Below are 27,273 nucleotides of genomic sequence, written 5' to 3'. Positions count from 1 at the left end.
GATTCCTTTTAACAGGAGATGATTTTAACCCTTCTAAAGGGTTTGTAGAATCCTGCAGTTGGAATGAAACTCAATGGTCATTTAATGCAAATTGTACTCATTGTACCTGACCCACTAGGGAAACTCCTTCACCATCTTGCCCAGGTGGAGCAGCCTGACCTGTCTTCTCATGAACATCTCATCATTATCTAATTACTTTTCTCCTTCTACCTCTTTCAAGAACAATTAAGAATTCCTGATGTTTTCCTCAAGAGGGAAGTCTGGAATTGTGTTGGCAACCTCTTAAAAAGTCAAGGCCTCTTTGAGAGGGGCTCGGAGGTAAATGAGTAAGTTACAAAGTCTCAGACTATTGCTTTATCATATTCACTGATTTCTTTTCTGTGATATTCAAGCAGTAGACTTTCAAGAGGTCCTGTCTCTGAATTCTCATGAAACATGAGTGTGTTCAGGCCACTTGGGGGTTTATGGTTTTGCGGACCTGAGTTTATAGAGCAAGGGAATTTACTGAGTTCATAACTACAGTTCTCCTGGCTCAAACCCTTTGCAACAGGGCACCACAATAATATCTGATTTAATCCTTATATGATTTGGCCCATAACACTGTTAATATTCACAAGGACTTTACTCTGATCACATGTTTTTCTCCTTATAAAAAACCCCAAACCTCTTTTTCACTTTTCAACATTTTTTTTTTTTTTGCGGTACGCGGGCCTCTCGCGTTGCGGAGCACAGGCTCCAGATGCACAGGCTCCAGACGCGCAGGCTCAGCGGCCATGGCTCATGGGCCCAGCCGTTCCGCAGCATGTGGGATCTTCCCGGACCGGGGCACGAGCCCATGTCCCCTGCATCGGCAGGCGGACTCTCAACCACTGTGCCACCAGGGAAGCCCCACTTTTCAACAGTTTTTATGTGGAAAGCATTTGGTTTTCTAATAACTGTTACAATACATTTATTTTAGATTCCATAGCGGCAGATGCAGTTGTTCTTAATAATTTTGTAACAAAGTGACAACAGTTAGTTTCATTGATTAAGTCATGCCCTGTGTCCTCTGTGTGTATGTGTGTGAGAGAAAGGAGAGAAAGAATGAGGCGGGTGGGGGAGGGGATTACTGTAAAAGGCAGCTGAGTGCTGAATAGAAGATTGGCCGAGGCTATCACTGGTGATTCATTTGCTTCCCTGATTCATTGCTAGCCCTAGGTCCTAGTTCAATTTAGCACAGGATGTCCCTTGTACAGAATGTCCAGAAGTTTTAAGGGGAACTTTTAGAACTAATGAGGAATGGGAAGGAAAGAAAGTGCCTCAAACACTTACTAATGAGGACATGGGATGCAGGAGAATCTGATTATAGCACTAGAGGAGTGGGCGTGGCCAAGAGCTCTGGTGGTTTCAGCCTTGGCTGTGCCACTGCCCTTGGAGTCGGTTAGCACACCTGCCTCTAGATAATGCACATTCCATGGTGGTTTGATTTCCTTGCAAGAATAAAACCACAGTGTCATCTGATGGAGCTCAAAATTGCTATGGAAACAGATGGGACCTAGTTGGGTAGGATCTCGCATTGAACCCCAAAGGACTCTCTTATAGGATCCTTTTGCTTCCTCTGTTGCTTCTCTTGCCCACAGTTTTCCCGGACGTCTTCTGATCCTTAGCTTGCCTAATTTTCAAATGGAATCTGAGATCCTATGAGGTGGGAGTCCACAATATATGTTAAGTCTTCCCTACTCAGGCCCCCCAGCATGGTCAGTGCCTGGGCTAGAGTTCAGACTTGTGGTTAATTGACCGTATGCTTAAAAACTATGGCATTATCCACCTCACAAGCAAACAGGCGTTTCACACACACACACACACACACACACACACACACAGATGTGGGGTGATTCTTCAAAATAAGAGATTCCTTGACAATTAAATATGATTTTACTTACCCAGCTGATTGCCCAGATATTTTAAGCAACAGATTCTACCGTACACAGTAACTTCTGCCAGGTCCTTGAAATTCATAACAGTGGACATCTAGTTTTATCTGAAGTTCACTCAGAGCTTTCCACTTCCTCTGGGCGTCTACAGTACAAAGATAATAACATATTCATGAAAAGTACCCTGAGGCACTTACACGTTGAAGAGCCTTAGGTGAGCTGTGGTTAAGTTTTTTTTGTTTGTAGTTAAGATTTGATAGTCTACACGTGTATACTGTTGTCACCAATTAACCAGAATATAGAATCCATCAAAGTGGCCAGTTCCTCAGCCAAGCAGAATAGCTGTTGGGCTATATTATTCTTTTCCTGGATGTGTAGAGACTGAACTACTTGCTCTTTTCCACTGAACGCACTTACTTGAATATGAAAGTGGGAAATTCTGAGTTCCTGAATCCCAGAGCCTTGGGGAGAGAGCCTATGTGTCTATGTTAATAGCTTGACTGCAGGTCTTATTCTGTTTTCAGTTAAAATTTTTTTAAAAATCAAAATCATATTCCTCACTGCCTTTGTTTACTCTTGTTTTTAAGGTGGACTGAGCATGTTGAAGGCTCAGACCTGGCACGCATATAAACTACAGGTGTGACAAATTATTTTGGATGGAAGGATAAGAGCCCAAAGTTTAGAGCAGTTGCTGGGGCAAGAGGGTTTAAAGATAAAGAGATGGGGAACGGGACAGTAACAGGGTCATGAATGGGAATTTGGATGTGGTGACAGGGAGTCATTCAAAGAAGGCAGAAGCAACCAGTCATATTTGTGTTTTAGAAAGTCACTCAGTGTGGGAAGGATGGGAGAGGAGGGGAAAGTAAGACAGACGGCAGGCCAGCTAGGAGCTGGCTGTAATGGTTCTGGGTGGAAAGGATGAGAAATGTCAATTGTGTATTTTTAGAGAAGCTTGATTTCTTTTTTAAACAAAAGGAACGGTGAGGTTATTCTTTTTTATTTTTAAGGAAGGAAGAACTTTTCTTAAAACCAATCACTTTCCTAAGTTATTGTGTAAATTGGGCTTGTTTGCAAGCAGGGCACACTTTTATGGATTTCAAAGGGAGAAAGATCCACATTTGTTGTTCGAAACTGAGCTGAGCACTGGGTTTCTTCTCTAAAGGAAAGAGGGGAAAGAAGTCTTCCCTCTCCCCTTTACTACCTGGCAAAGGAGAAAAGGACAGCCTGTGCCCTCCAGTTAGGGTCCGGAAGGTCCGCCTCATAAACAGACAACAGCCAGAAACAGCAGTGCTTTTCCCAGACCCCAGAGTTCCATGTTCTCCTCTTCTGCTATGCGCTTGGCCTCTTGCTGGACAGGAGACTAGTAAACAAGAAGCCTGTCCTTGAGGAAATTTCCAATCCAGTGAGGAGAGGACCAGCGCCAGCAGATAAGTGATTATAGCAAAGAGGGAGCTGTTATAAAAACTTAAGAGTGCATAGAAACAACTCTTTCTTGGAGATGCCCTGGAATTGTCTGCAAGTATGAGCTGGGTTTTGAAGAGCACACAGACATCCCTCCCAGGGAAAAAGGGGTTGGGCATCTTGGGTGCCCTGACGAGCAGGCACAGTGTCCAGACGATGTCATGGAAGTTAGCAGATCCCAAAGATCCTGGTCACCCCTGATCCTGAAAGACAGTCTCTCAGGATGTTCTCCCAGATGACCTGACTGAACTCCAGTTGAATGGGTTCTACTGCAGTGATCTCCATTTCCCCTTTTCGTTTCTGGGTTAAAATTTCGTTCCTGGGTTAAAATCCTGGTCTAAAATTAGAGATGCGACACACTAGCTTGTTAGAGAATCCTGCTTAATGAACGTTCCAGTTACTCAACTGATTGCCTGATGTGCAGTCCTCGCACCAGATATTACAGGGAAGCATCATTGTTTTAGACCCATTCAGTTAGGATTCGGGATCATCTGGACTGGGCAGAGTTTGATTATTTATTTACACCCTGTGAACAAAGGGGTTTGCCAAACAAATTAATACTTCGTTAAATAAGATTTCAAGAAGGATACCTAACCTGTTGATAATTACGGAGAAAATAAGAGGGTTTTTCTCTTTTTTTTAAAAGCAGGTTCCAGGATACTTTAAAGAAATGAATCTTTTCGATTCATGAAAGCAGCCCTAGTAGGAGTTTTAAGTGTTAATTTTTTAAAGTAAGTGAGACATGAGACGTGAACATGTCATTTTTTTTAAAAAGCAAGCAAGACAGAAGCAGCTAAAATAAAAAGTACATGTCCCGTTTTACCAACCAAATGTTTGTAGCTACCTTTTTCTGTGCATTTACATATATATATACTTAATGACATATAGTTTTGTGCTCTTAAAAAACAGATCAAACCTAATCTGTAATTAGCGGTCATCTTATAACATTATGCCTTGAAGAGTGTCCTATGACCGTGGATACATGTCTACTTCATTCTTTTTTTTTTTGCGGTATGCGGGCCTCTCACTGTTGTGGCCTCTCCCGTTGCGGAGCACAGGCTCCGGACGCGCAGGCTCAGTGGCCATGGCTCACGGGCCCAGCCGCTCCACGGCATGTGGGATCTTCCCGGACCTGGGCGCGAACCCGCGTCCCCTGCATCGGCAGGCGGACTCTCAACCACTGCGCCACCAGGGAAGCCCTACTTCATTCTTTTTAACAGCTGTGTAATGTTCAGTATTATGGCTCTACTATGATTTACTTATTCATCTCCCTGCTTGTGGATATTTAGATTATTTGCATTCTTTGTCATAACAATGCAACAGTATCTTCCTCTATTCAAATCTTAGTGTCTATGCAGAAGTTTCTTCCCATAGGATTTCTATCAATAAATTCTTGCTTAGCAGTTGTAGTCAATGTTTATTTATACTTGGAGATAACAAAAATATTCTTCTTTAGAAATATTCAATTTTCTTGTAAATTGCGATGCCTTTTCTATAAATAGTTAGGCTTGTGACATCCTTTGTGGAGCATTCCATGTAGCCACTGTATGGGATGGTGTCAGCAGTTTTATTATGAACTCTTGCCAAAGGCAGTGTCAGGAATGAGCCTTCATAGCACAGAAGCAGAAATTAGTTCCTGGTTCTTTTTTCGCCTTCCTATCCTGACACAAGATTAGAGGTTCTACGGAATGGCTTGTATAGTCATTTAGGCAGCTCTGGTAAAGCATGAATGCATTCTCATTTTTTAAAAACAAAACAGGACAGAAGTAGTATATGGGATCTAGAACAGAGGGATGGGGTCCCCCTTAATTTAAAAAAAAAGATCAGAGGAAACAGGAGCCCCTCAGTTCCTTCATTATTTGTTTGTTGTTTCCCCTGTCTGTGTACTTCTCTGTCTCTCTCCTTTTTCCTCTCTGCATGAATTGTAACATTTCTTTCTGTGGCTATTGCCCAGATTAAAGCCATGGAGAAATGTGTGGCTGCATATAGCAACTATTTGATACCTCTTACACAAGAAGGAAAGGAAAAGTAATGGGGCTACACTTTGGCCACCACATCTCTTCTCTTGCAACCCCCAAAGGCGGTATTTATGGGATTTCAGTGCCAAGCCCTTCCATTGAAATGACCTTTCCTAATATTTAAATGCTGATTTGTGTTTTCTTTCTGGGATCTAACATATTCTCCAAAGATAGAAAAATTCTTATCTTCGTATTTCTATTCTTCTTTCTATCTAATTTTAACGCTTAAGTAAAAACAAGAAATGATCTAAATCACTCAAAGTTATCAGATATCTTATAAAAAAAGAAAAATCTTCTGAATAAAAAGGCAGGAGAAGGCCCAAATATCCATCAATAGGGAATGGATATTTGGTACCTCCAAGTAGTGTAAAATAGAATGAGGATGTTCTCTATCTACCAATGTAGAAAGATCTTCAGGACATTACTGTTAGGTGAAAAAAACAAGATTCAGTGAGTGTGCAGAATATGCAAAGATTTCTATAAGAAAAGGTGAAAATAGGATTGTATATTTGTATTTACTAGTATTTGCATAAAGGAACTGAAGGCTACACAAGCAACGAGTAAGACTTTTCATGGAATACCTCTTTAAAGTGTCCTGATTTTTGAATTAGGACTGTATTACCTATTAGAAATAAAAATAATTTTTGAAAAGGAAGTTCTGCATTGTTAGGTAAGATCCTCTTTAAACCTACTGTGTATGTATTCCATCTCTCATGTTTGAGCCTAGGTACCTTTTGGGGTAGGGTCACTTGCAGGACTATGTATGTTGAGAAGGAAGGGAATAATTCTACAATTAGAACATGTGTGGCAATTTAAATTCTAACTATTTTGGTAGGAAATTGAAAAGGCAGATTTGCATCTAACTAACCTGTTTCTTTAGCTTGTTCAGACTTCTTGGGTTTGTTCTTTATTTTTTTCCTCAAAGTAATTGAAAGTTTTATTTATTTGTTTAAAACAGCTGTGTTTTATTTTATTTATTATTATTATTTGGCTGCATTGGGTCTTCATTGCTGCGCACGGGCTTTCTCTAGTTGCGGCGAGCTGGGGCTACTCTTCATTGTGGTGCAGGCTTCTCATTGCGGTGGCTTCTCTTGTTGCGGAGCACAGGCTCTAGGCCGAGCACGAGCTTCAGTAGTTGCAGCACACAGGTTCAGCAGTTGCAGCACGTGGGCTCAGTAGTTGTGGTGCATGGACTTAGTTGCTCCGCAGCATGTGGGATCTTCCCGGACCAGGGATTGAACCCGTGTCCCCTGCATTGGCAGGCGGATTCTTAACCACTGTGCCACCAGGGAAATCCCTAATTGAAAGTTTTAAAACAAGCTGCTCTTTTTTTTTCTTCTTTTAATTTTTTAATTGAAGTATAATTGATTTACAATATTGCATTAGTTTCAGGTGTACAGCATAGTCATTCATTTTGTGTGTGTGTGTGTTTTTTTTTTTTTTGCAGATTGTATTCCATTATAGCTTATTACAAAATGTTGGGTGTAATTCTCTGTGCTATACAGCAGGGCGTTATATAGTGATAAAGGGATCAATACAAGAAGAGGATATTGCACTCATTAACATTTAGGCTCCCAATATAGAAGCACCTAAATATATAAAGCAAATACTAACAGACATAAAGGGAGAAATTGACGAATGGCTTAAAACAAGATGTTCTTGATTCACAATCAAAATCCCTTGCTGGTGTCTTGGTGAACATAGTGAGAAAGTAAACTCAAACTGTGGTCTTAAGCCTGTTTGTTGTGTCTGTGCTTTTATCTTTTACAGGAGCAGGAAAATTCAGATTCGAAACATCCCTCCTCACCTGCAGTGGGAGGTAGGCCAATGTCATTTCTATATTTATTATCTTCCTGCTCTCTTTCCTCATTTTATTTTTTAATGGTTTAACAAGGGATTTTCTCCCTTTTTTATAGTTCCCTTTCACATTTAGGAATTAGAGGTCCTCAGACTTTCCCTTCTTCAGTGCCCCTAATGTGCATGATCTGCCCTGAGTTTGGGGTCAGATTTGTCCCTTTCGTTGTGCAGGATGTGCACTTTGATCCCTTGTGTTCTGTCTTCTCAGAAACCAAGCATCAACAGACAAACTGTGAAACAAAATACATACCTTGCTTGTGATTTTTATCCCCATGATTTTATAAAAGATTTTTACCTTTCTAAATTACGATGTGGGGAAAAATAAAATAAATGGAAAACCCATAAGAATAGAAGGTTCTTTGTTAGTTTGAGCAAGTTTTTTGTTTATTTTGAATTAGTTGCTATGAATAACAGTTAAGACATATTTTCGGAGTTGTAAAACTTCTTACAAGATTGTTACCTTGAAATAAAATAAGCTAGAATATGAGGAGTGGCTTTACTGCATTATTGAAAAACATACTGCCCCATGTTCCCCAACCCAAACAAAATCAAAATAGCCTTAAAGGAAACAGAATGTTTTGTCTAATGTCTTTATTCCTTTAAGAAAAAAAATTTTCATTGTGGAAAAATTTTGAACATATACATATCTCATTACTTTGTAAAATAAGGAGATCCCTAAAGGAAAACTGAAGGAAGAAGGTTAAATCTTCCAGAAAGGAGAAGTGATCTTTGTACATTATTCTGCTTCTCATTTCAAAAGCAGCAAGTGCGTTCCAACCATCATGATAAACGTGATTGTTAACAATTACTAAGACTCCGAAGCTCTGCTGTGTTTCCTCAGTGAACAGATTACTTGAGAGCCAATAAGCAAATGAAAGTCCTGTACATTTATTCAGTCCTAGCTGCTTTTATGGAAGACCTGAAATTCTGACAGCAAAGCTTCTTTTTCAGGTGTTGGATGGACTTTTGGCTCAGTATGGGACAGTGGAGAATGTCGAACAAGGTAATAAGTGACGAAATTAGCCTATTGAATTTTGAGAGGGATGTTACCTGTTATTTCTTATAGGTCGGGTCAAATCCAAGGACAAATAATAAGTTCAAATTCCTTTGAAGCAAGCTTCCTAGAGTGTATGTTTGTATATCTGTATGTGAGAGATGTCTATACCCATCTGTCTGTATCGATTTTTTCAAAGAATGGTTTTCAGGCTATTTTTCTTATACTCTTTAATGTACTCAAGCACTGGACAAATGCTGTCAGGGTGGGGGAAGCTTAATTCACTTGGAAGTAACTGGATTTACACTATTACAGCTTTCCTCTTCCCGGTTAAGAATAACATAGCCCTAATATCTTGGACTGAGTGTTTCTCGAGGTGTAGGACTCCTACCCCAGAATCGCCTGGAGTGCTTGGGAAAATGCAGATTCCTAGGGCTCACCGTAGACAGACCTACAAATTAAGACTCTATGGGGGAAGAAGTCATGAATCTGTATGTTCAACAAGCACCCCCAAGTGATTTTTGTGTGTACTCATTTGAGAGCCTCTGTCTTAGGAACAATGCTGTAAATCCCCAGAAAACATATATTCTTTTTCCTGCCGCCCTTATTTTTGTCTTCTAAAACATGAAGTGCTATGATTTTTAAAGAAAAAAAAAAAGGGTACCTCAGCTGATATCTTATGTAGCTATTTAAGAGTCCCTGAAAAGTAGATTCTAAGCTCCTGATAGGACAGGCAGTAACATGTGATAAAGATTATTTTTGCACTGACCTAGAAAGCAGACTATGAATTCAGTCACTTACTGACTGTGAGCCCTTGTAAAAGTCACTTAACCTTATTGGCTCAGTTTCCACATGTGTATAATGGGGAGAATAAATTTACCCTTCCTGTATTACTGAATAGTTGGGGCACCCAGAGAGAACCTGAATAACTATTTACAGACAATGGAGTCATACATAATCGTTAAAGTTCACTTAGGAAAAATTACAGAGAATCCATTTTCTCATATGCAATCTGTTCTATCCACCAGTATAATTAATATAATAGTTTTAAAGCAGTAGTTATTCAGATGCTCTCCACTCCTGAATATTAAGAATACTATTAGTCAGTTTCATACTGCTGACTGCCCATAACCAAAGGTGAAGGGAAAGAGCTCAGAAGGAAGACATGATTTACAAGGATTCTGTTTTCTCAGTTCTTGTTATTTCCCTCGAATGGAAAAGAAGACATTCTAATAAGGAATGGATTTAGTAGGCAGGATGACCTTCCAGACATGAACCTGTAGAAGTTACTAACTAAAACCATGTTGTTAAACTTAGGACAGTGCCATGCAAGGAAGAAATACTCCAGGTCCCTGGGGGCAGTTCACAGCTCCAATGGCACCTGTGCCCCGAGAGCACCCAGTTTCTAGCTGCCTCACAGCTACGGATAGAAGTGCTGGGGTGTTGTTTTGTTTTTCAGTAGGATTTTAAGGAGAGCTTTCATGTCCAATGAAATAAAGTATTTGAATGGAGCTCAGTTTTTCCCAGAATCACAGGTCTGATTTCCTGAAGACAGATGTCTTTCAAGAACAGAATATGACTAAGGAGTAGAACAAAATCTGAGAATCTGAGACTTCTAGTGGATAGCTTTATTCGGGAGGTTCAAAGCCAGCCTTTCTCCCGTTCTGGAGTCTTCAGCCTCATCTGTAGCACTACGAAGTGCAGATATGAGGCCTCGTAGCATTCAGGGTGTCAGCACCGAAAGAGGATGGTTGTGGCCTGCACATTCTCTATTTTGCACTATGAGGACCTCTCTGTGTATTAGAGAGCAAAACGAATACCCCCAGGCCAAGGCAAGGGCTGGGCTCAGCACCGGTGACACGTAAATTTCAGTGGCAGTTCCTTCCTGAGGATTATGCCTCCCCTCCCCATAAGGGCTGCAGCTACTTTGAAGTTATTGGATAACAGTGGTCTTTAACCTTCTTGAGAATCATATGGAAATTATAAGCCAGAAAAATCCACATACCCACAAATTTGAATATTTGCAGGGAAGTGGGGAGGGTGAGTAAAGAATTCCTGAAGCTCTAACATGGATTCAAGATTAAGAATCCCAGGACTTCCCTGGTGGTCCAGTGGATAAGACTCCAGGCTCCCAATGCAGGGGGCGTGAGTTCGATCCGTGGTCAGGGAACTAGATCCCCCGTGCCTCAACAAAGAGCCTGCATGCAACAACGAAGATCCTGCATGCCGCAGCTAAGACCCAGCACAGCCAAATAAATAAATGTTTTTTTAAAAAAAGATTAAAGGGCTTCCCTGGTGGCGCAGTGGTTGAGAGTTCGCCTGCCGATGCAGGGGACCATGGGTTCGTGCCCCAGTCTGGGAAGATCCCACATGCCGCAGAGCGGCTAGGCCTGTAAGCCATGGCCACAGGGCCTGCGCATCCGGAGCACAGGCTCCGCCACGGGAGAGGCCACAACAGTGAGAGGCCTGTGTACCGCAAAAAATAATAATAATAATAAAAAAAAGATTAAGGATCCCTGCACTATAGGGTTTTATTATTATTTTGAAAAGCACCTCTATTGTGGTTTTCTTGAATTATCCTCACCTTAATGTTGTTAATTCCAGGTCTCCCAATAGCTTAAATGTTTTAGTGGGGGAGGATGTGATTTAGTTATGTTTACTGGTTTTGGGGAAACCAGTATTTTTGGTTTAAGTTTACTGACTTAGATTGAGAAAGTTTTGTCTTGCTGTTTGAATTCATTTTTTATGTCTGACTTTGGAAGAAGAGGCAGGCAATTATGAATCAAGATAAAGCAACTCACAAGAGTGATCCCTTATTAACCACTCTTAGAATTTCTGTGTTCTCTTCAGTCAAGTGGGTTGGAATTGTCAACTTTCTTTATTCATTGTACGCAGTTACTAGATTTAACTCACACAGTCAGTCAAGGAGATCTATCAGAGGGGAACAAAAATAGTAATAGTTCAACCTTATCCATGAATGAAGAATTAAAATTAAAATACTTTCTTATTATTTTATACATATATCCAGTTATTTTTAAATAAATGCAAATTATAACAAAACTCATAGTGGTACAATAAATTGATACAAACTTTTAGGAGAATAATCTGAAAACAATCATTAAAAAGCATTATGTTCTTTTACCAATGATTTTCTTTCTAAATTACCCTAAAAAAATAATTCAGAAGAGCACAAATCAAGTGATATTTGCCACAGTGGTGATTTTTATCAACACTAGTCAGAATAGCAAATACTGAGAATAACCCATTTGTCAACAATTAAGGAATGGTTAGGCAAAAGTCATGGCAGATTTATTTGCTGCAATTTTATGAAGGCATTAAAAATGAAAAATCCAAAGAAAATGTGCATATACATATACATGTGCAAAAATGTTGATAAAATTAGTGAAAATGCAGTTTTGAGTGGTATATACAATTGATTACAAATGTGTATATACAGTTGATTACAAATTCCTATGAATGCACATGAATAAAGATAGAGATTCAAGTAACTCTAAGAGATAGGGCAGTGAGGTTTTTTTGTGCATTTTTCTCTAAATAAGTTTATTTACATTAGCCAGAGGGTGGCAGCTTTTTTTTTTCTATGACAATGTAGTTTTTGCTTCTTTCCTAGTCAACACAGACACAGAAACTGCCGTTGTCAACGTCACATATGCAACAAGAGAAGAAGCAAAAACGTAAGTGGATTTGGGCTTATTTCCCTTCAAATTTGGGCGTGGGGGGGTGGGTGGAGCTTGTCTTTGAATTCCATTGAGTCCTGTATTTATAAACCTTTTCTGAAAAGATGCAGAACTTTGACACATCAGTGGAGCCCCAGGGCATTTATACCAGAGTGTCTGTTTGTTGATTGTACAGAGATTTTTATCTTGAAAAATGTTGAGCCTTGGCATCAAAACCGAGGTGGGAGCTGCATCTTGATATAGTCAGGAATAGAGGGCACCACATCTATGACATTGTGTCCACTAGAGTCTGCTTTGATGGCCACTAGGAGCCACTTCCACCTGGAGCTTCCTCCATGCACCATGAGGAAGAAGCCCAAGCCCGCTTCTGTCCAAACTCATTGAATGGATGCTGAAACCTCATTTTCCCTCTATGAATAGTAAAAGAGGGATCCACCTTAGTGACATCAGCCCAAATGTGTATATTGTCATCTAGGAGTGGTTCATCAAAGAGCACCTGGCTCAGGTTCTTTTTCCTACTCACATTCACCTCCTAATCCCACTCATGGCTACATTGCTTCAGTGTTGGTTAATTGTGAGCTTGGCTGTTAACACACATGGGACTGAATTTTTTTTAAAAAACAACAACAACAAAAACAAGTTCCTTTTTGTAGAGGGTCCATGAAGTGCCTGTCAGGTCATTGTAACTAGAATTATGGTCACATGTGGCATAACATCTGTATTGGTTATATGTCCCAGGATTATACTTTTATTTCTTTTTCAAGGTTGCCACACCCATGAATACATGGCTAACCCATTCTCATACCACTAGTTTTCAAAATGTTAATGTTGCATTGAAAAAGGCAGTAGTCATTTGCTGTTGACTTTTACACACGTATGTAAGCAGGATACATATACCAACAACTGAACCTTTACAGTTCTTGTCCATCTGCTACTTAGGTAGGCCCTCTGTACATGATATTACTTTGTTGCTTTTATTGAATTCAAAAAGTGCTGCTTTGTAATAAATTCGTAAACCCTAAACAATAACCTTGTAGAAGAGGGTTGATTTTTTCACATGCTGCCAAAGACACGTGAAAAAATGGTTGCACTTCATGTACAGTTTTTAAGATGCAATAGTGGGATTTATCAAATTGATAAGTCTTTTAAAATCATAATACTTTGTACTTCTGAGGATTCAAGGAAACAAGTGCTCTCTTAACTGCTACGGGGTAGTACATGTTGAAACCTTTCTAGAAGGACACTGAGCAATAATGACTTAAAATGTTAGAATTCTGCCTACTCTCTGACCCAGCAATTCCATTAGGAATTTGTCCTGTTTGCAAAGTTGTAGTTGCAAAGATGCCCATGACAATACTGTATGCAGTAGTAAAAGATTAGAAACATATATATATATATATATATAAAACAATAGAGAATGAGTTGCAAAAATGATGGCAAATCAATAGAGTGTTAAACAGCCAGTAAAAACTAAATTGCAGGGTATTTAATCACTTGGAAAACTGTTTAGAGTATTGTTTTTAAAGGTTATAAAGTAGTATGTATGGTATTAATCCATTTGTATACATAATAATATATTTATATTTAAGAAAGCTATTGGATGGGCTAGGGTGTTTTTCTTATTTGTGCTTATCTACTTCTGAATTTTCAGTAATAACTGTATTACAATTAAAATTTTTAAAAAAGGACAATTTTATGCCAACATTTTACAAAGAGTTTTTGATGATGGGGATACAGCCTTGAGTGGTGAAAAAAAGCAGACTGGCACATTGTCTATCAAGTCTGACCAGGCCTGCACGTTGTAATGACGTGTTTAATTTGTTAACCACAAGCCCTGAGGGAGCAGAGATGGCACGTGTCTTGCTCACCGCTGCATCCTTAGTGCTGAGGACGGCACTCACGTAGGCAACGAGTAAAGGAGAGTGAATGAACCGGTCCATTGACCCTGGGGGGGTCTCCTCCAACCCTGTTCTCTAACAAAGCTCACTTGCCCCTGCTGCATTTCAGAGCCATCGAGAAGCTAAGCGGGCATCAGTTTGAGAACTACTCCTTCAAGATTTCCTACATCCCGGATGAAGAGGTGAGCTCCCCTTCGCCCCCTCAGCGAGCCCAGCGTGGGGACCACTCTTCCCGGGAGCAAGGCCATGCCCCTGGGGGCTCTTCTCAGGCCAGACAGATTGATTTCCCGCTGCGGATCCTGGTCCCCACCCAGTTTGTTGGTGCCATCATCGGAAAGGAGGGCTTGACCATAAAGAACATCACTAAGCAGACCCAGTCCCGGTACGTGCCTCCGGGGCTTCCTTTGCTTCCTTCTGAGGGGTCCCCTGAGTGCTGGTGGGTCCCGGCCATTCCCAGGTTGCTATTGCTTGCATCAGCAGCGGGGGGCTGTGCTGTATGGGACTATGGCTTCTTTAAATGGAACTACTAACAGACTAACACAAAGCCCAGGGGCTTTAATGAGCTTTCATGCCAGTGACCTAAAGGTCATACCCTGAAACACTAATAGTTCATAAACAAGGTACTAATGACCTCACAGTCAAGAATTGTTCTCATAAGCTATCTGATACCTGTGAATACATCTACATGTTTTTAAAACAACAGAGGTATGGGGCTGAACTTCACGGGACCCTAGAACCCGCGTATCTTAGCTCTTGCCTCCTCTCCTGCGTCAGAGCCCTGGGTGGTAGTCATTCTTTGAGACCACCTAGGGAGTCTCACAAATAGCTACATAAAGGAAATGGGTGAGTCACTGTTACATTGAGCAATAAATAAAGTACATTAGTCTTATGTTTAGTTTTCTGTCTGTTTAAGGAGACTGAACTGGTAGTAGGAGTTGTAGTGGATAAAGTGACTTGTGAGGTTGTTGAGTTTTGTGTGTTCGTAAGACCACAGCATGATGTAATGAACAAAGCACAGGTCTTGAAAACAAAGACCCTTGTTCAAGTTTTACCACTTAATAGCTATATGATCTTAGAAAAAATGTTAAGGTCTCTGAGCACCAACTGCTTCTTCTGTAAGCCAGGAGTATTGTGACGATTAGGACAGTCAGGCAGATTGAATGAAATTACAAAGCACTTAAATTACAAAGCACCAAATTACTGACAAATATTTGTTATTTACATGCCTAGTACATTTTATTCAGGATGTTGAGTGTCTTGTAACCTGAAAGAGAAAACACTGTTTTCTGCAAAGTGACTGAGTTACTTCCAAATAATGGACGCTTATATGAGTCCCAGAGTTTAAAATCATAGGAGTGAAATGATGAGATAGTACAGGGGGCAAATACTATGTGATGTTTCCTTTATGTTAAAATCAGTCCCCTTTTTTTCCCCTCTAAGTTTTCTTCACTGAGAAAGTGATTTTTATTTGTATGTCTTTTTGTTCCAAAGATTATTTAAAGTGGCTTTATAAATGCAGCAAGGTTAGGGACTTCCCTGGCGGTCCAGTGGTTAAGACGCCACGCTTCCATTGCAGGGGGCGCTGGGTTCAATCCCTGGTAGGGGAACTAAGATCCCGCATGCCACGCAGTGTGTCCAAAAAATAAAATAAAGTAACTAAAAAAAAAATCATTTAAAAAAATGCAGCAAGTTTAAATACAAGTGAGTTAGTTCTCAAAGTGTGTGCCCATTTTTTTAGAAATAGGCCAGAGACTTGGATTTGGGCTTTCTGACAGCCAGAGTAAAAAAGGATACAATCAATTATGTGATTTTGAAAGTTAAAAACAAATAGAGCCACAACTACCCAAAGAAGTCTGATAAAGTCATCAAGCTTTTGAGCCATTAGTTTTTAAGAGCCTGGAAGAAGGCAGGCTGCCGGTGGCCAGGAAACCAAAAACTTAGGCAGAGAAAGGGCATGCCTCTGTTTTCTGTCCATACTCAGATACATAAAGCTTGCTTGAATTTGGTGGAGTTGGATTAACATATGGCTTTTAAAAGCTGCAGTCAGTTCAGAGACCGGCACTGTGCCAACGTGCGGTATTATCCCGCTCACTTTACTCTTCACTTCTAAGATCATTGGAAAGACTACACAAAACACTGCATTTACCAAACTGGCTTCATTACCACGTTGCCTTGGTGCCTTTGCCCAGCGGCACTCCTGTAAGAAATATTCCCTTCTCAGTGGAGCTGCCGAGAATTTGGGTTTGGCACAAGACCCCCTGCCCTGCTTGCCGCCTTCTTGGAGAATGGCATTGGTTGCAAACGTGCTCATGACACTTCCTGGTCTGTCTGTGTCCTTGCTGTACATTGGCCAGTGCGACGCATTCTTGGGACTAGGATCCAGTCCCAGATGACGCTGTGCTATGGCTCCTGATTCTTTTCCTGCAGGGTAGACATCCATAGAAAGGAGAACTCCGGGGCTGCAGAGAAGCCTGTCACCATCCATGCCACCCCAGAGGGAACCTCTGAAGCATGCCGCATGATTCTCGAAATCATGCAGAAAGAGGCTGATGAGACCAAACTGTAAGTTTGCATGCAATGCACAGACCACTCAGCAGAAAAAAAGATTAGGTTGTCATTCATTTTACCCAGGAAAGTTTTAAAAAGCTGTAAATCTATTTCTCAGTAAAGAGAGCAGGGGAAAGATGATTTTTCAGAAATTTGTTCCTAAAGAGAATACGGTGGGAAATAGATCTTTTATGTTTATAACATGGCTGCTTCTCTACTTGTATGTTTCTCTTGGTGAGCCTAATGCTTCCATCACTCACTGGTAATAATTATTGGTAGGAACATATAGACCCGTGCTGTCCAGGGCCATGCAGTGATGGAAATGTTCTGTATCTGCACTGTTCAATACGATAGCCACTAGCCATGTGTTCCTGTTGAGTGCTTGAAATGTGCCTAGTGCAGTGGAGGAACTGAATATTTTATTTTAATCCATTCAGACTTAAATAATCGCTTGTATGGCTAATGGCTATCATATTGGACTGGGCAGATACAGAAAATACATTGTTGTCAAAACCATCATTTACTATGCTGGAAAAGGGTTGTGTCACCATGCTCCTAAGCCACTTGCACTCTTAAAATTGCATTATGTTTCCTTAAATAGTAGAAACTGGTATCTGAGTGGCTACTTCATTCTTCTTTGTTTTTCTCTCTCCCCCTGTCCATTTCTTTTACAAAATATTTCTTAGGATTCCTGAGTGTTGTACCAGTTTGAATGACAAATACAGTTCTTAGTAACTTGTATAATTTAGTAATACAAATTTATTAATTTGCATTATAAACAAATTAATGGTAACGGAATAGGCAATATAATAAAAAAGGCTCTGTGTTTGTTTGGCAAAACAAACTTACACTTACAGGCATGTGTGGCAGTTTTAATAAAGAAGCAGTGAGGGGGCTTCCCTGGTGGCACAGTGGTTGAGAGTCTGCCTGCCAATGCAGGGGACACGGGTTCGTGCCCCGGTCCGGGAAGATCCCACATGCCGCGGAGCAGCTGGGCCCGTGAGCCATGGCCGCTGAGCCTGCGCGTCCGGAGCCTGTGCTCCGCATCGGGAGAGGCCACAACAGTGAGAGGCCCGCGTACCGCAAAAAAAAAAAAAAAAAAAAAAAAAAAAAAGAAGCAGTGAGGGATGAATTGAATATAAAACTGATTTAGCAAACAATGTCAAATAATAGTGTTCCAAAACCAAGAAGATGAAAGTAGTTCCTAAAAGAAAAACGTTGCAAATCCATTCTTAGATTTCATAAGGGACTCTAACCTTTCACTTAACTAATTATTTACTATTTGGGGCTTTTGAAACCCCCCACATGCTGTGTCTTAATTTGAAGAAGCCCCTCCCTCATCTAAGTTATTGAGAATTTTATAAATGTTACCCTCCTTGGTCCTTTGAGCTAGGTGTAAGCATCTTACAATATTCTGAAGAACCAAAAAGACTGATGTATAAATTGGATTCTTAAAGTATTCGTGTAGAGCCAAGACAGAATTTGACTGTCTTTGAAATACTTTTCTTTTGAGTGTGGCACCTTGCTGAGCACTGTGCCGGGTTGAGGCTACAGCCCTGAACAAGATCCAGTTCCTTTTTTTATCCAGTGGGAGAGACATCTGCTAAACAAATAATTACACCAGTAAGTAATTAAGCACAGCTATGAGAGATGCTACAGTGGAAAACAACTGCAGGTACCTGGAGGCCCTAATCAAGGTTTTAGGGGGACAAGAAGAGATTTGAGGATTTTAGAGAAGGCCTCCCTGTGTAAGTGACATTTAAGCTGAGCCGTGAGGAAGATGAGTAGGAGGTGGAGGATGGAGGAGAATAGGGATTCTAAACTTTCTTTCTATTCATTTACCAAATATTTATTGAGTACATATGTCTGTCAGGCACTGTTCTATGTGCCAGTGGACAAAGCTGACAAAAAAACCCTGCCCTCTGTAAGTCACATTCTAGTGGAGCTTCTTCAAGCATCCATGTATTTTGAGGCAGTAGTAATGCATCTGTTCAATGCTCTTGGTCTCAAGTAACAGAAAACATAACAAGTGGCTTAAGCAATAAGAAACAATTATGATATCACATAATTAGAAGTCCTTATTATGTGAGAGTAACTGAAAGGTCAGTTGAATCATAGACTAAAAGGCCCATGACTTTTCTTTCTGCTTTACCTTCTTCAGGGTGTCTGATACTCCCCTGATGATGACAAGATGACTGAAGTGATTTCAGACCTTGGATCCCCACAGAAAACTATTTAAAAGTTGAAAGAGAAGGCATCCTCTCCTTGTCCCCCCCGCCCTTTTTTTTTGAACTTTTTTTAATTGTAAAACAAACAAACAAAAAACACCTATCATAAAATTTATCGTCTTAACCATTTTTAAGGGTACAGTTCAGTAGTGTTAAGTGTATTCACATTATTGTGAAACAGATCTCCAGAGCTTTATCATCTTACAAAACTGAAACTCTGCCTGTTAAACAACAACTCCCCTTTTCCCTCTCCCTCCAGCCTCTGGTAGCTACCATTCTATTTTCTGGTTCTGCGAATTTGACTATTTTAGAGAACTCAGATAAGTGAAATCATACAGTATTTGTCTTTTTGTGACTGGCTTATTTCACTTAACATAATGACGTCAAAACGAATTCATGTTGTAGGATTTCCTTTTTTAAGGCTGAATAATATTCCATTGTGCGTGTATACCACATTTTGTTCATTCATTTATCCATTGATGGAGATTCAGGTTGCTTCTACCTCTTGGCTATATGAATAGTGCTGTTTTGAAATATCTCTTTGAGACCCTGCTTTCAATTCTTTTGGATATATACCAAGAAGTGAGATTGCTGGATCATACAGTAGTTCTATTTCCAATTTTTTGAGGAACCTGTTTTCCATAGCAGTTGCACCATTTTACAATCCCACCAGCCTTTCACAAGAGTTCAGATTTCTTCACATCCTTATCAGGTATATGACTTGCAGGTACTTACTTCCATTTCATAGGTTGTCTTTTCATTTTGTTAAGTGTGTCCTTTGATGCACAAAAGTTTTTAGGTTTGGTGTAGTCCCATTTGTTAATTTTGCTTTTGTCAACTGCTTTAGTGTTATATCCAAAAAACAGTAGCCAAGTTCACTATCGTGAAGCTTTGCTCCTTTGTTGTCTTCTAGGAAAATTGTACTTTCAGGTTTTACATTTAGGTCTTTAATCTCTTTTGAGTTAATTTTTGTATATGAAATAAGGGTCTGGCTGCATTCTTTTTTTTTGGGGGGGTACGTGGGCCTCTCACCATTGTGACCTCTCCCATTGCGGAGCACAGGATCCGGACGCTCAGGCTCAGCAGCCATGGCTCACGGGCCTAGCCGCTCCACGGCACGTGGGATCTTCCCGGACCGGGGCACGAAGCCATGTCCCCTGCATCGGCAGGCAGATTCTCAACCACTGCGCCACCAGGGAAGCCCCCAGCTGCATTCTTTTGCAAGTTTTCCTAAGATAATTTTCGAAGACACTGTCCTTTTCCCATGATGTAGCCTTGGCACCTTTGTCGAAGATCATTTGACCATATATGCAAGGATTTATTTCTGGGATCTCTATTCTTTCCTCTTGGTTTATTATTCTGTCTTGATACCAGTACCATACTGTTTTGATTACCATAGCTATACAATATATTTTGAAATCAGGAAATGTGAGTTCTTTTTCAAACTTGTTTTGATTATTCAGGGTCCCTTGAGATTCCATATGAATTTTTTTAAAATAAATTTATTTACTTTGTTTATTCATTTTTGGCTGCATTGGGTCTTTGTTGCTATGTGTGGGCTTTCTCTAGTTGTAGTGAGCGGGGGCTACTCTTCGTCGCGGTGCGCAGGCTTCTCATTGCAGTGGCTTCTCTTGTTACAGAGCACAGGCTCTAGGCACGCGGGCTTCACTAGTTGTGGCACGTGGGCTCCGTAGTTGTGGTACACGGGCTTAGTCGCTCCATGGCATGTGGGATCTTCCCAGACCAGGCCTCAAACCTGTGTCCCCTGCATTAGCAGGCGGATTCTTAACCACTGCACCACCAGGGAAGCCCCTCCATATGAATTTTTACAATGAGCTTTTCTGTTTCTGCAAAAGTTGCCATTGGAATTTTGATAGGGATTACATCAAATCTGTAGATTGTTTTGGGTGGTGTGGACATCTAAACAACTTTAGGTCTTCCAGTCCAGGCATCCGGGATGTCTTTCCATTGATTTCTGTCTTTAATTTCTTTCAGTGTTGTTTTATAGTTTTCAATGTGTAAGTCTTTTACTTCTTTAATTAGGCTTATTCCTCAATACTTTATTCTTTATGATGCTATTATAAATGGAATTATTTTCTTAATTTCCTTTTCATATTGTTCATTGTTAGTGTATAGAAACACAACTGTTCTTTGTGTGTTGATTTTATATCCTACAGTGTTGCTGAATTCGTTTATTAGTTCTAACAGTTTTCTTGTGGAATCTTTGTTTTCTACATATAAGATCATATCATCTGTGAACAGAGATAATGTTACCTCTTCCTCTCCAACTTAGATGTCTTTTATTTTTTTTCCTTAGCTACTTGCTCTGGATAGGACTTCTAATAGTATGTTACATAGAAATACTGAGGGCATCTTTGTTTTGTTCCTGATCTTAGGGGAAAACCTTTCAGTTTTTCACCATTAAATATGATGTTCACTGTGGGCTTTTCACAAGTGGCCTTTATTATGTTGAGGTAGTTTCCTTCTGTTCCTAAATTGTTGGGTGTTATTAATCATGGAAAGTTGTTAAATTTCATCAAATGCTTTTTCTGTATCAATTGAAATGATCATGTGGGTTTTGTCCTTCATTCAGTTAATGTGGTATATTATATTGATTAATTTTCATATGTTGAACCATCTTTTCATTTCAACTTAAAGGACTCCCTTTAGCATTTCTCGTAGAGCTGATCTGATAGTAATGAACTCCTTTAGCTTTTGTTTATCTGGAAAAGTATTAATTTCCCCATCATTTTCAAAGACAGTTTGCTAGATGCAGTATTCTTGGTTGATAGTTCTTTTGTTTGTTTGTTTGTTTTTTTGCGGTACGCAGGTCTCTCACTGTTGTGGCCTCTCCCGTTGCGGAGCACAGGCTCCGGATGCGCAGGCTCAGCGGCCATGGCTCACGGACCCAGCCGCTCCGCGGCATGTGGGATCTTCCCGGACCGGGGCACGAACCCGCGTCCCCTGCATCGGCAGGCGGACTCTCAACCACTGCGCCACCAGGGAAGCCTGATAGTTTTTTCTTTCAGTGCTTTGAATATGTCATCCCATTCATTTCTGGCCTGCAAAATTTCTGCTGAGAAATCCATCCATAATCTTATGGAGACTTCCTCATATGTTACTACTCACTTTTCTTTTGCTGCTTTCAAGATTTTCTCTTTGACTTTAGACACTTGGGTTATAATGTATCTCAATGGAAATCTCTTTTGGTTTATCCCAGTTGGATGTTCTTGGAGCTTCTTGAATCAGTATGTCCATTTGTTGTCTCAGATTTAGAAGGTTTTCTGCCTGTTTTCTTTGAATAAGCTCTCTGCACCATCTCTCTCTTCTCCTTCTGGGATTCCAATGACATGTATTTTGATCCACTTGATAATGTTCCATAAGTCCCTTAGCCTTTCTCCACTTTTTTTTTTTTTTTTTTTTGGGCTGCGTTGGGTCTTCCTTGCAGCACGTGGGCTTTCTCTAGTTGCGGCGAGCAGGGGCTATTCTTTGTTGTGGTGCACGGGCTTCTCTTGTTGTGGAGCACGGGCTCTAGGCACGTGGGCTTCAGTAGTTGCGGCGTGCAGGCTCTAGGGCGCATGGGCTTCAGTAGTTGTGGCACATAGGCACTAGAGCGCAGGCTCAGTAGTTGTGGTGCACAGGCTTAGTTGCTCTGCAGCATGTGGGATCTTCCCGGACCAGGGATCGAACCTGTGTCCCCTGCATTGGCAGGTGGATTCTTAACCACTGTGCCACCAGGGAAGTCCCTTTCTCCACTTTTTAAAAATTCTCTTTTCTTTTTTCTCCTCTCATTTGATGATTTCACATGACTGATCTTCAAGTTTGCTGATTCTGTCTTCTGCCTGATCATGTGTGCTGTTGAACCCTTTTAATGAATATTTCAGTTCAGTTATTGTATTTTTCAGTTCTGTTATTTCTGTTAGGTTGTTTTTTAATAGTTTCTTTTTCTTTGTTGATATTCTCACTTCATTCGTGCATCATCTTCCTGATTTCATTTAGTTGTCTGTGTTCTCTTTTAGGTTATTGAGTATCTTTATGATCACTATTTTAAAGTCTTTGTCAGGTAGCTCATAGATCTGCATTTCTTTAGGGTCAGTTTCTGGAGTTTTATTTTGATCCTTTCATTAGGCCATGTTTCCATTTCTTTATATGCCTTATAATTTTTTGCTGCGATTTGAGCATTTGAAAAAAAACACCTCTCACAGTCTTTGCATACTGGCTTTGTTCAGGAGAAGATCATCACTAATCAGTCTGGCTGGAGGTTCTAGGACCTCTCAAACCATTTCTGATCTCTTTCACCCTCTGGCTTCTGACTATGGAACTGCAGCTCTAACAGTTCACCTCTGTTTTCAGCAGCTTCCAGACTCTGGCACCAGGCTTGTCAACTCTAAGTCAGGCGAGACAGAAACCAATCACTCAGGCAGCTCCCAGGCAAGCCAGAACGTGGGAATCATGGTCCAGTCTTTTGTTTCTGTCCCAGGGGAGGATCCCTGGTATGGAGGATTTCCTCCCAGTTTCCCCTTGCTATACTGTGTAGGGGAAGAAGCATGAAAGGCATGCCAAATGCCACAAAATTTCCTACCCCTTTTACTTGAATCTCTTTTTGGTTTTATAAAAGCCTGGGTGCTGTAGCTTCTCACCTGATCTCTAGAGTTCTTAGAGAGATAGTCTAGCCTATCTTTTGTTGTCAACTTGGTGTTTCAGTGGGAGTAGGAGGGCCTGTAGCTTCCTAGTCTACCATCTGACTGATGTCATTATCCATTGTGCCTTTTTTAAGAGCAAGGAAAACCTTCCTGAAATCACCCAGCAGACTTAATTCTCATACCAAGTTGGCCAGATCTCTCTCATGGACCCATTTCCAACCAGTCACAACAAGGGAGTATAATTACCATTATTTGGCGTGTGTTAATCAGAATTCATGCACCAGAGTTAGTGAAGGACCCAGCATCTCATAAAGCCCATGGCCACTTGGTACCTGAACGAAAATGGCTTCTATTTGTAAGAAAAAAGGAGGGCAATAGCTCTTGGGAGGCAACCGTTGTGTTCACCTTAAATGTTAAAATGTGGCTTGTGTCTTTTAGAGCTGAAGAGATTCCTCTGAAGATCTTGGCCCACAATGGCTTGGTTGGAAGACTGATTGGAAAAGAAGGCAGAAATTTGAAGAAAATTGAACACGAGACAGGGACCAAGATAACAATCTCATCGTAAGCCTCTTGTTCAGATTAATTGTGCCCAATAATGGAGAATTTGAGCATTTTGATATATCCAACTCATTCATCTGCTTTAAAGTGGGAATGTAATCATAAGTGATATGATTATATTCAACACCATCAAAACAAATATATAAATAGTTACCAGTCAAACATTTTCTACTGTGGATTTGATCTAAGTCACTACAAAGATTTGAGATAAGATGGCAGATATTCTGTGCCACAGCGTGTGGTGTCTTCTCCCTGTCTCCTCCACCAAGACTTGTTTGTGAGCCTTCTGGGATTTTATTTTTCCTTTTGAAAAAAGGAAATTTCTCTCTTTTTCCTGGTGGCCAGCTTGCAGGATTTGAGCATATACAACCCTGAAAGAACCATCACTGTGAAGGGCACAGTTGAGGCCTGTGCCAATGCTGAAATAGAGATTATGAAGAAGCTGCGTGAGGCCTTTGAAAATGATATGCTGGCTGTTAATGTAAGTGCCTACTGCTTTCTTCTCCACTGGTTTTCACATGTATTTTCAGGCAGGACCCAAGCCTCTCTAAGCATAATTGCCATTCAGAAAGTGAAGAAGCACTTTAGAATAGGTATGCAGAGTTATTCATGTCTTTTTGGGGCAAGGGCATTAGAATAATCAGGAAACGAACTAGTAAATTATGATAAATGCACTGGACAAAATAGTGTGAAGTCAACAAAATCACAACTTGGAAGATTTTAAAATGAGGAATTGCTTATGATGTATTGTTAATTAAGAAAAGAATATATAAAAGTATATATAACTAGGGTTATAATTATGTAAAATAATATGGGTCAAAATGCCTGGAAGGCTATATATAAAAATCAAAATAGCTGGTATGTTAGAAAAGTGGGATTTTTCCCCCATTTTCCAATTTTAAAAATACATACTTTAAAAATAACTTCTGATTTTCATCTCTCACTGATCTGTTCTTTTATTTTTTTAATTAATTAATTTATTTTTGGCTGCATTGGGTCTTCGTTGCTGCGTGCGGGCTTTCTCTAGTTGTGGCGAGCGGAGTCTGCTCTTCGTTGTGGTGTGTGGGCTTCTCATTGTGGTGGCTTCTCTTGTTGTGGAGCACGGGCTCTAGGCACGCAGGCTTTAGTAGTCGTGGCACATGGGCTCAGTAGTTGCGGCACGCAGGCCCTAGGGTGCACGGGCTTCCGTAGTTGCAGCACGCGGGCTCAGTAGTTGTGGCTCACAGGCTGTAGAGCGCGGGCTCATTAGTTGTGGTGCACGGGCTTAGTTGCTCCATGGCATGTGAGATCTTCCCGGACCAGGGATCAAAGCCGTGTCCCCTGCATTGGCAGGCGGATTCTTAACCACTGCGCCACCAAGGAAGTTCCTGATGTATTGCCCAGTAAATGTTGTCATCCACCTCAGCTCTAATACTTCTAGCGGACTGATTTGGGTTTGTTCTTCCTGTTATTACTACTAGTTCCAACTTTTTAATGGGGAGACACCATTCTAAAGTTCATTCAGAAATCTTAAAAATATTTGTCTGTCAATCAAAGCACAAACTCAGCTCAGAGGAGTAAATTTTTTCATTTTTTATGATAGTGATTTTTTTAACATATACAAAACAGGAAAGGATACTATGATAAGCTCTCATATGCCCATAATCCAACTTCAACAGTTACCAACTCATGGCCTGTTTTGTTTCATCTGAACCTTTATCCATATCCCCACCCACCTTGGATGACTTTGAAGAAAATCCCAGACTTTGTATATAACATTTCACAGAAGAATAAATGTTGACGAAGGACTAGGTAGGTTAAACGCAGCCCCAGTTTCCTCACTGCAGCACTTTCCACAGGACCTTCTTACTCAGGTCAGTACTCTCTCTCCCACCTCACCCCAAATCCCCCCTTAGTAGCCCTTGTCACATCATAATTACGAGGGACAATGAGGAGAAGACTTCTCCCCTGTTTGTGTGTATTTGTCTGTGAAAGTATCATCCACTGATCTCATTTTCTTCTTTGGGGATCTTGATATCTTATGATAAACAGCTCTTTCCGTGAACACCTGGAAATGCTGCAAAGGGTCTGGGTGCTCCAAACATCTTCCCCTGAGCATATATATCACTTAGGTTCATTCATGTCTGTGCTAAAGTCATGCATTGATAGGTGAATAACAAAACTACTAGATCTTATACATGAATGGGATCAAGGTTAAGGATCCTAGCTCTCCTATTCCAGACATTCTAAAAGAAGACAACTTACTGGGTGACCCTAGAGCCACAGATAAGAAAGGAGAAAATGTTAGAGATTTGCTTAGCGTTCAGGGGGCAGTGGTGGGACAGGTTGGATACAGGCCAGGGTGGGCCCTGCATCATTCTTCTGCCTCTGAAGGGGCAGGCTGTGTGAGCATCCCCATATTTAAATGTGAAATTAGCAAGTGAGATGATCGTGAAGCTGGCAACTAAATGGTAAAGAAGCCACGGTTGTGAACCATTCTGAATATGGATAGTGGAGTTTACATAAGTGGTATCTCCGTGAAGGGTCTGATCTTTCCCTGGGTAGAGTTAGGAAAAACTATTAATCTAATATGTTTTAAACATATTCATTCAGCAAATATTTATTGAGTACTTACTATGTACCAGGCACTGAGCTCACAGCACTAAATAGGACAGTCTCTGTCTATAAGGAAATTGTGGTCTAAAAAGGGGAGAGGCAGCTACACAGGCCATTCAGATACCATGTGATGCCTGCTGTTGTAAGGAAACGTGGGCGTGTGAGGAGAGCACCTTGAGCTGAGGCCTTTGGGGTGAGAGAAGGCTTCCTCGAAGAGGGGACACCTAAGCTCAGGTGAAACCCACATGACGAGTAGGATGTAGCCAGGTGAGGAGGGAGAGAAGCACATTTCTTGCAAGGTAGACAGTGTGTGGGGGGGTCCAGAGGAGAGAGAGGAGGACGACCGGGCAGAGTGGAGGTAAAGGGTTAGCAGGAGAGATGCTGGTGAGGTGGCCTGGGTCCCCAGGAAGAGCCTTGCTTGCTGTGTTAAGATGTGTAGACACTCTCAAGGCAGCAGAGAACCTTTGAAGGGAAGCCACAGTCAGGTTGAGGTTTGGAGAGCTCACCCCTGCAACACGGTGAGGAAGAGGTCCACGGGGCCTGGGCGGAGCTGATTGATTAGGAGACCCTGGTGCCATCCAGGCAAGAGATGGAGGTTGACCCAGGCAAGCTGGACCTCTCAGGTCTCCTCCCCTCAACTTTTTCTCCATTTTTATTCCCAGCAACAAGCCAATCTGATCCCGGGGTTGAACCTCAGCGCACTTGGCATCTTTTCAACAGGACTGTCCATGCTGCCTCCGCCAGCAGGGCCCCGAGGAGCTCCCCCCGGTCCCCCCTACCACCCTTTCACTGTAAGTAGCTCAGCTCTCAGGGGTTTGCTCATAGGCTCCTCCAGGCAGCAGCATTTCTCTGCCATGTTGAAT

At 41.0% G+C, this 27,273-nt stretch overlaps 1 protein-coding gene across 5 annotated transcripts in view; it reads left to right on the top strand.

Annotated features, from left to right (window-relative positions):
* The window catches only part of IGF2BP2 (insulin like growth factor 2 mRNA binding protein 2), a 158,219-nt gene that overhangs the window by 107,679 nt on the left and 23,267 nt on the right, over window positions 1-27,273 (top strand). The window contains exons 3-11 of one of the 5 annotated variants that reach the window (XM_024768189.1): window positions 7,163-7,211; window positions 8,201-8,252; window positions 11,875-11,938; window positions 13,949-14,021; window positions 14,154-14,221; window positions 16,267-16,401; window positions 23,696-23,818; window positions 24,161-24,296; window positions 27,073-27,201. In XM_024768189.1, coding sequence (XP_024623957.1) covers window positions 7,163-7,211; window positions 8,201-8,252; window positions 11,875-11,938; window positions 13,949-14,021; window positions 14,154-14,221; window positions 16,267-16,401; window positions 23,696-23,818; window positions 24,161-24,296; window positions 27,073-27,201 — 829 coding nt within the window. Of the gene's footprint in view, window positions 1-220; window positions 327-7,162; window positions 7,212-8,200; window positions 8,253-11,874; window positions 11,939-13,948; window positions 14,222-16,266; window positions 16,402-23,695; window positions 23,819-24,160; window positions 24,297-27,072; window positions 27,202-27,273 lie in introns of all 5 variants that reach the window. The other 4 variants (XM_024768160.1, XM_024768171.1, XM_024768151.1 and 1 more) reach the window with 4 other exon arrangements.

This window comes from Neophocaena asiaeorientalis, unplaced genomic scaffold (assembly GCF_003031525.2).
Source record: "Neophocaena asiaeorientalis asiaeorientalis breed wild unplaced genomic scaffold, Neophocaena_asiaeorientalis_V1.1 scaffold225, whole genome shotgun sequence".
NCBI classification, from domain to species: Eukaryota; Metazoa; Chordata; class Mammalia; order Artiodactyla; family Phocoenidae; genus Neophocaena; species Neophocaena asiaeorientalis.
The sequence above is the reverse complement of the archived record's forward strand: the minus strand, read 5'-3'. Positions and strand labels throughout refer to the sequence as shown.